The 9,534-nt window shown below is 42.3% G+C and overlaps 1 protein-coding gene across 1 annotated transcript in view; it reads left to right on the top strand.

Moving 5' to 3' along the window:
- The first annotated feature begins 606 nt into the window (after positions 1-606).
- The window catches only part of WBP2NL (WBP2 N-terminal like), a 37,084-nt gene continuing 28,156 nt past the window's right edge, over positions 607-9,534 (top strand). The window contains exon 1 of the mRNA XM_044778773.2: positions 607-728. Coding sequence (XP_044634708.2) covers positions 667-728 — 62 coding nt within the window. The 5' untranslated portion in view covers positions 607-666. The remainder of the gene's footprint in view (positions 729-9,534) is intronic.

The following is a 9,534-nucleotide window of genomic DNA, read 5'->3' as shown; positions in this document are numbered from 1 at the left end:
CCGGTATAATGTATCCCACCAGATCCTCACAATCACCCTTTGGAGGAAGCAGGGCAGACGCTGGCTGACACAGGCTCTCTCCGTCTTGGAGCAGGCACGGACTCTCCCTTCGTGACCCAGCTCATGCACCCATTGCTGGGTGCTGCCTCACGAGAAATCGGCCCTATTCCAGGCTTTCTCTAGCGGGAAAAAGTTCTGCTCGCCTGAGGAGAGGTGAGGAATCCTTCTGGACTCTTCAAAGGGCAGGAGTTCTCTGACTAGGGCCAGGGAGAGCGCCAGAAAATCCTGCTTTTAACTTTGATTTCTCACAAGATCAATTCAAGGCCACACCCGTGGACAGCCGGGCAGGCCTGCCGGGACGACGACGCAGGAGCCAACAGGGCGAGTGGAGGTCGACGTGGCCACTCACCTATCACCCACACCTCCGCGCTCTGGGGGCGGAGTCCATCCCCTGGGCCCGCCCCTTCCCCAAGAGGGGCGTGTCTCGACCCTTACTCTGCCTGGCCCTCTGACCGCTGCCTCCCACGTGACCAGCCGCCTCGCCCTCTCACTCCCCGTCCTTGCGCCATAATCCCCGCCCTCCCCTTCAGAGCCCCGCCCCACGGCTTGGCGCAGGCCCCTCTCCCCCTTACCATCTCGGGGGCGGCAGGAGGGGGCCGGAGCGAGATGGCGGTGAACCAGAACCACACCCAGAGCCGCAGCGGGGTTGTCGTTCCTTTTGGCGAAAGGTGCCTGAGGGGAAGCCTGGGGTGTGGTCAGAGGAGGGAGGACACCACGGGGTAGAGCTGGCGGCTCGCAAACTCTCAGCGAATCAGACACTTTCCCGCCTTTCCCGGGCGCGTCCCGCCGACTCCCTCCGCTCCATGAGGGCGCGCGCCTGCTCGCGGGCGGTCCGGACGGAGGCGGGGCCTCGCACGTGTGAGGGCGGGATGGCTCCTCCGCGTGAGTGAGGGAGGCGGTGGCGGCGCTGGGCCAGAGGCTCGTGTCACCTCGGCAGAAAGATGGCAGCGCCCTGGCGGCAATGGAGTCGCCCCGCCACTCGGGTCGCGTGCGGCTGCCGTTGGGAGCGCGCGGGTTTTGCGGGGTGACGGCGGCCGGGGGGCCGTGGGCGCTCCCTGTCCCCACTCCCGGGAACAGGGTCCCGGGCTTCGGGGAGGAGGAAGGGGCATGAGTGTGGATCATTCTGGAAAGATCCCGAACTGTCGGCCTCCTCTGGCCCTCAGCACTTCCCAAAGCCCCCTTTCTTCGCCCCAGCCAGGGAGGTAGATGACTGCTCTTACTTTATGGAAAAGATGGGGACCGGAAGAAGAGCAGCCGAGGGGGAACGCCGCCGGCGCGGCCTCGCACCGTCGCTGTGCGGTGTCCCCGCTGCCCCTCCCCTCGGTCGGAGCAGCCGCTTCCACCGCCCCACCGGCTGCCTCGCCTCCGCTCCCCAGCTCCGTTTCCCGCGGTCCCTCCCGGCGTCCCCGCGGTTCTTCATCGCGCTCCTCTCTGGCTCCGATGCGTCCTCGTTTTCTTCGCTCTCGCCCGGTCGGGCGCCTCGGAAACCCCGTGCCGTGCTCGGGGAAGACCGAGCACACCTAGGTCGCTCTGAAGATCCGGGAAGACGGGACCCAGTGCTGAAGTCCAGAGCTTCTTCCACGCTTGCTTCCCCGGAAGATCGTCTTGGCTGACTTGCACGTGCCGCCGGGGCGGCGCGTCCCCCTTTGCTCCCCGGGGACCTCGGCTTCTTCGTTCGGCTTCGCGGCTGGGGTGCCTGCTGGCCGCGCGCGCTGTCCTGGAGCGCCGTGGCCCGTGTGCCCGGGGCTCTGTGCCCTGAGGCCGCTTCTGATCTGCTGTTTGGTGTCTTCTCGCTCAGGCTATGGGTTTATGTCTCTGCTTTTCTCTTTGTGTGTTGGAGACGGGAATGAAGCATGTTTGGAGAAAAAAATTATAACAGGAACACGGATTTTATGGTCCTTTGAATTATCTTTATGGCGTCCATTCCGTGCTCTTGAATACTTAACATAGCCAAGCACTGTTCTAAGAGCTTTATACTTGCAACTGCTCTGCCTACAGTGAGGGTCGGTAGGATGTCCCTAATTTCACAGGTGGGAAAACTGAAACAGAAGGAATTTGCTTAAAATCGTATGGCCAGTGCATATGGGAGAGCTTTGATTTGGGTCCGAACTTGGTACGGTGCATTAACTTCTCTACTCCAGCTGTCCCTCCAAAAGGAAGAGAACTGTCTCTGTCCTCGTCAAACAAGGCCCTGTCCGTGCTCTGCTTCCTGGATAGAGACGACTTTGAATAAATAGGTTGAAAGGGCGTAGATTCGTTATATTTTGACTTCTCTTGCGTGTTCGCAATACAGTTTGGGAAATTCATCACAGCTTGGCTGTGTTTGGTGGAGACTTTTTTCTTATCTCAGCTGAGAAGTCATAAATGTATGGGCAGGACTCTACTGGTAAAAAGGGAAGACATTGAGGTTTTTTTTAAAACCCATATTCTAAAGCTTGTGGAGATTATACCATGCGTTTATTGTAGAAAAACTGGAAAAAAATTTAAGTTACACCAGATTCCAATAGCCAGTGGTTTTTATGTTGTCATCTGTATCCTTCTGTACTTTCCCCTATGGAAACTTACAATCCTCCCCCCTCCGCACTTTGTAACTTGCTTTCCTCATTTACCAATATATTGGGAATGCATTCCAGTATCAATATTTACATCATTATTTTCAATGGCTGGTATTCAGTATGGGCAAATATTTACTTAAGCCCCTATCTGGGATATTCTGGTTTCAATTTGTCATTGCTATAAACATTGCTGCAGTAAACATTTTTGAAAACGTATTTTTTACTTTTTATTGAGATCATGATAGTTTACAACCTTGTGAAATTTCAGTTGTACGTTATTGTTTGTCAGTCATGTTGTAGGTGCACCACTTCACCCTTTGTGCCCACCCCCTAACCCCCTTTCCCCTGGTAACCACTGATCTGTTCTCTTTGTCTACATGTTTAACTTCCAGATATGAGTGGAGTCATACAGAGATTGTCTTTCTCTATCTGGCTTATTTCTCTTAACATAATACCCTCAAGGTCCATCCATGTTGTTGTGAATGGGACGATTTTATCCTTTTTTATGGCTGAGTAGTATCGTATTGTATATATATACCATATCTTCTTTATCCAATCATCTGTTGATGGGCACTTAGGTTGCTTCCACATCTTGGCTATTGTAAATAATGCTGCAATGAACATAGGGGTGCACAGGACTTTTGGAATTGCTGATTTCATGTTCTTTGGATAGATACCCAGTACTGGGATGGCTGGGTCATATGGTATTCCTATTTTTAATTTTTTGAGAAATCTCCATACTGTTTTCCATAGTGGCTGCACCAGTTTGCATTCCCACCAGCAGTGTATGAGGGTTCCGTTTTCTCCACACCCTCCCCAACATTTGTTACTTTTTGTTTTGGTTATTTTTGCCCTTCTAATGGGCATAAGGTGATAGCTTAGTGTAGTTTTGATTTGCGTTTCTGTGATGATCAGTGATGATGAACATCTTTTCATATGCCTATTGGCCATCCGTGTATTTTCTTTGGAGAAATGTCTGTCTATGTTCCCTGCCCAGTTTTTGATTGAGTTGTTTGATTTTTTGTTGTTGAGTTGTGTGAGTTCTTTATATAGTATGGAGATTAACCCTTTCTTGGATATATGACTTGCAAATATTTTTTCCCAATTGTTGGGTTGTTTTTTTGTTCTAATCCTGTTTTCCCTTGCCTTGAAGAAGCTCTTTAGTCTCATGAGGTCCCATTTGTTTAATCTTTCTATTGTTTCCCTTGTCTGAGAAGACATGGTGTCCAAAAAGATCCTTTTGATACTGATGTCAAAGGGTGCACTGCCTATGTTTTCTTCTAGAAGCCTTATGGTTTCAAGTCTTATCTTTAGGTCTTTGATCCATTTTGAGTTTATTTTGGTGAATGGTGAAAAAGAATGGTCAATTTTCATTCTTTTACATGTGGCTGTCCAGTTTTCCCAGCACCATTTGTTGAAGAGACTTCCTTTTCTCCATTGTGTGCCGTCAGCTCCTTTGTCGAAGATTAGCTGTCCATGGATGTGTGGTTTTATTTCTGGGCTTTCAATTCTGTCCCATTGATCTGTGCACCTGTTTTTGTACCAGTACCATGCTGTTTTGATTACTGTAGCTTTGTAGTATGTTTTGAAGTCAGGGATTGTGATGCCTCCAGCTTTCTTCTTTTTTCTCAGGATTGCTTTAGCAATTCGGGGTCTTTTGTTGCCCCATATGAATTTTAGGATTCTTTGTTCTATTTCTGTAAAGGATGTCATTGGGATTCTGATTGGGATGGCATTGAATCTGTAGATTGCTTTAGGTAGTATGGACATTTTAACTATGTTTATTCTTCCAATCCATGTGCATGGAATGTCTTTCCATCTCTTTATGTCGTCATTAGTTTCTTTCAGGAAAGTCTTATAGTTTTCATTGTATAGGTCTTTCACTTCCTTGGTTAAATTTACCCCAAGGTATTTTATTCTTTTTGTTGCGATTCTGAATGGGATTGTGTTCTTGAGATCTTTTTCTGTTAGTTCATTGTTAGCATATAGAAATGCTACTGATTTATGTATGTTGATTTTATACCCTGCAACTTTGCTGTAGTTGTTGATTATTTCTAATAGTTTTCTAATGGGTTCTTTGGGGTTTTCTATATATAAGATCATGCTGTCTGCAAACAGCAAGAGTTTCACTTCTTCATTGCCTATTTGGATTCTTTTTATTTCTTTTTCCTGCCTAATTGCTCTGGCCAAAACCTCCAGTACTGTGTCGAATAAGAGTGGTGAGAGTGGACACTCTTGTGTTGTTCCTGTTCTCAGAGGGATGGCTTTCAGTTTTTGTCTATTGAGAATGATGTTGGCTGTGGGTTTGTCATATATAGCCTTTATTATGTTGAGGTACTTTCCTTCTATACCCATTTTATTGAGAGTTTTTTTAATCATAAATGGATGTTGGATCTTGTCAAATGCTTTCTCTGCATCTATTGAGATGATCATGTGGTTTTTGTTTCTCATTTTGTTAATGTGGTGTATCACATTGATTGACTTGTGGATGTTAAACCATCCCTGTGTCCCTGGTATAAATCCCACTTGATCATGGTGTATGATCTTTTTAATGTATTGCTGTATTTGGTTTGCTGGATTTTTGTTGAGGATTTTTGCATCTGTGTTTCATCAGTGATATTGGGCTGTAGTTTTCCTTCTTTGTGTTGTCCTTGTCTGGTTTTGGGATCAGGGTGATGTTGGCTTCATAGAATGTGTTAGGAAGTGCTCCATCTTCCTCAATTTTCTGGAATAGTTTGAGAAAGATAAGTATTAAATCTTCTTTGAATGTTTGGTAGAATTCTGCACAGAAGCTGTTTGGTCCTGGACTTTTATTTTTGGGGAGGTTTTTGATTACTGTGAAAACTTATTTTTGCCCACTTGTCAAAATGTTTCTTTGGGATTTGTTCCCGAGAGTGGAATTGTGGGATCACAGGCCATAGACTTTATTTGTTGGTTGGTTGGTTTTTTGGTGAGGAAGATTTGCCCTGAGATTTGCCTAAAAAATCTGCATCTTTTTTTGCTTGAGGAGCATTAGCCCTGAGCTAACATCTGTGCCAGTCTTCCTATATTTTGTATGTGGGTGGCCACCACAGCATGGCTGATGAGTGGAGTAGGTCAGAGCCTCGGTTCTGAACCTGCAAACATGGGGTGCTGAAATGGAGTGTGTGGAACTTTAACCACTCGGCCACTGGGCTGGCCTCAAGGACATAGACTTAAAAAAAAGATTAAAATATATTTTAAAAAATACAAAAATTCTTGTCAAAAGTACTTTAAAATATATAGCTATATATAGAAATATGTTTTTTTTCAAAATCAATCTACAGCATTATATCAATTTATGTTCCTCTCAATACTCTGAGTGCCCATTTCACCACACCTTTGCCAACATCTGGTGTTAGTCTTTGATAACTCTGCCAGTCTGATAAGTAAATAATGGAATCTTAAAAAAATTTTTTTTATTGCTACTGAGCTTAGTTTTTTCATATGGTTATCGGCTATTTATATGTCTTTGGTAAATTTTCTTGGTTCATAAATTTTCTCCATTTTTTACTAAATTGTTCATTTTTTTGTGTGTGGTAAAAAATAAAATTTATCATCTTAACAATTTTTAAAAGAATTAAAATTGTGTATATTTAAGATATACAACATGGTGATTTGATATACATATAGATAGTGAAATGATTATTATAGTCAAGATAATTAATGTATCTTCTCACATAACCATTTTTTTTGGTGAGATGAGTGTGTCTGAAATCTACTCTCATCATATTTCCAGTGTTCAATACAGTATTAAGTATAGTAATTATGCCTGTACATTAGATCTCTAGACTTATTCATCCTACATAACTACAAATTTGTACCCTTTGACCAACACCTCCCCATTCCCTGTCGCCCCCCTCCAGCTCCTGTTAACCACCATTCTACTCCCTGCTTCTATGCATTTAACTTTTTTTTTTTGACTCCACATACAAGTGAGATCATACAATATTTATCTTTGTCTGGATTATTTCACTTATCATAATGTCCTTAAGGTTCATGCATGTTGTAGCATCGACAGGATTTCCTTCTTTCTCATGACTGAATAATTCCATTGTATACACACATATATATATACCACATATTCTTTATCCATTCATCTGTTGATGGACATTTTGGTTGTTTCCATATCTTGGCTATTGTGAGTAATGCTGCAGTGAACATAGGAGTGCAGATATCTCTTTGATATCGTGTTTTCATTTCCTTTGGATATATACCAAGAAGTGGGATTGCTGGATGATATAGTAGTTTTATTTTTATTGCATTGATTGATTTTTATATGTTGAACCATCCTTGCATTTCAGGAATGAATCCCACTTGATCATTGTGTATAATCCTTTTAATGTGCTGTTAATAATCAATTTGCTGGTATTTTGTTGAGGATTTTTGCATCAGTATTTTTCAGGGTTATTGGTCTGTAGTTTTCTTGTCTTGTAGTGTCTTTTTCTGGATTTGATATCAGGGTAATGCTGGCCTGATAGAATGATCTTGGAAATGTTCCCTCTTCTTCAGTTTTTGGGAAGATTTTCAGGAGGATTAGTGTTAAGTTTTCTTTAAATGTTTGATGAATTCTCCAGTGAAGCCATCTGATCCTGGGCTTTTCTTCATTGGGAAGTTTTTGATTACTGATGTAATCTCCTTACTTGTTATTGGTCTGTTCAGGTTTTGTATTTCTTCATGATTTAGTTTTGGTAGGTTGTGTGTTCCTAGGAATTTATCCATTTCCTCTAGGTTATCCAATTTGTTGGCATACAATTGTTCATAGTATTCTTATGTAATCTGTTTTATTTCTGTGATTTCAGTTGTAATATCCTCTCTTTCATTGCTGATTTTAGTTGAGTCATCTCCTTTTTTAATAGTGTAGCTGAGGGTTTGTCAATTTTGTTGATCTTTTCAAAAAACCAGCTCTTAGTTTCACTGATTTTTTTTCTATTGCTTTTCTGTTCTCTCTTTTGTTTATGTCTGCTCTAACCTTTATTGCTTTCCTTCTGCTAGCTTTGGGTTTAGTTTGTTCTTTAGTTTCATGAGGTGTAAAGTTAGGTTGTTGATTTGAGATCTTTCTTCTCTTTTAATGTATAGAGTTACAGCTATAAACTTCCCTCTTAACACTGCTTTTGCCACATCCCATAGTTTGGCATGTTGTGTTTTCATTTTCATTTGTCTCAAGGTATTTTTTTAGTTTCCCTTGTGACTTCTTCTTTGATCCATTGGTTATATAAGAATGTTTTGTTTATTTGTTTATTTTTTATAGTTTTCTTTATGTATTTTTTTATCTCTTTTTTTTAAAGATTGGCACCTGAGCTAACAACTGTTGTCAATCTTCTTCTTCTATTTTTTTCTTCCCAAAGCCCCCTAGTACATGGTTGTATATTCCAGTTGTGAGTGCCTCTAGTTGTGCTATGTGGGATGCTCCTTCAGAAAGGTGCCATGTCTGCACCTGGGATCCAAACCGGTGAAACCCTAGGCTGCTGAAGCGGAGTGCACAAACTTAACCACTCAGCCATGGGGCCAGCCCTGAATATTTTGTTTAATTTCCACGTTTGTGGATTTTCCAGTTTTCCTTGTGCTGTTGATTTCTAGTTTTCATTCCATTGTGATCAGAAAAGATGCTTTAGATGATTTTAATATAATTGAATTTGTTAAGACTTGTTTTGTGGCCTAACATGTAGTGTATCCTGGAGAATGTTCCATGTGCACTTGAGAACAATGTATATTATGTTGTTGGGTGGAGTGTTCTGTATATGTCTGTTAGGTCCAATTGGTCTACAGTGTTGTTCAGTTCCTCTATTTCTTTATTGATCTTCTGTCTGGTTGTTCTATCCATTATTAAAAGTGGGAGTGTTGATGTCTCCTACTATTATTGTGTTACTTTCTGTTTCTCTCTTTAATTGTGTCAAAGTATACTTTGTATATTTAGGAGCTCTGAAGTTGGTTGTATAAATATTTATAACCGTTCTATTTTATTGGTAAATTGACCTTTTGATCACTATATACTGTCTTCCTTTGTCTCTTATAACAGATTTCTGTAAAAAAAATTTAAAGTATGTTTTGTCTGATATTATTAGGAGAGCCACTCTTACTCTCTTTTGGTCACCATTTGCGTGGAATATCTTTTTCCATCTTTTTGCTTTTAGCCTGTGTGTCCTTACATCTGGAGTGAGTCTCTTGTGGACAGCATATAGTTGAATTGTAAGTTGTTCATCTTTTGATGGAGGGTTCAAATATCAGAACCATTTCTCTTTAGTTAGGAACCTACTTACAAGTTGTAAATAAAAAGTATGCAAAATCTTTGCATATTTAGTATCTGGCACTTAGTTAGGGCTTAATGAATCATACGGACATTAACTCAGATTCAGATGATTAACTATTGGAACTTGAACTTTTGCCTGAGGTTCTAGTTAGTGTTGGAGGCAGGATAGTATTTGATGGCCTTAGCTGAATGGTGCTGTGAAATTTTTTATACAGTTTTTACACCTTTCTTAAAAATCTGTTGTTTCTACATTATAACATTTACCAACATGGTGAAAATTCATTCTTTGTTTCACTGTACTATGCTTTCATTGAATTTTTGCAATCAATATGCCATCCTTGTAGGACAGTGTTTCTCAGTCTGGGACGAGTTTGCCCCCAGGAGACACTTCTGGTTTTCACGATTAGTGGGGTTACTGCTGGTATTTGGTGGGTAGAGGCTAGGGCTGCTGCTAAACGATCTACAGTGCACAGCACAGCCTCCCAACAACAAATAATTATCCAACCCAAATGTGCCAAGATTGGGAAACCCTGGGTAGAAGATGCCGACCCAAGGATTTGTCAGAAAGAAATTCAAGAGTACTCCTACCTCCTGAACATTTCAACATGTCTAGAGCCAAATTTATGTCCCCACTCCCCAATAAACTTTGTT

The sequence above is a fragment of the Equus asinus genome, chromosome 4 (genome assembly GCF_041296235.1).
Source record: "Equus asinus isolate D_3611 breed Donkey chromosome 4, EquAss-T2T_v2, whole genome shotgun sequence".
Classification (NCBI taxonomy): Eukaryota; Metazoa; Chordata; class Mammalia; order Perissodactyla; family Equidae; genus Equus; species Equus asinus.
The sequence above is the reverse complement of the archived record's forward strand: the minus strand, read 5'-3'. Positions and strand labels throughout refer to the sequence as shown.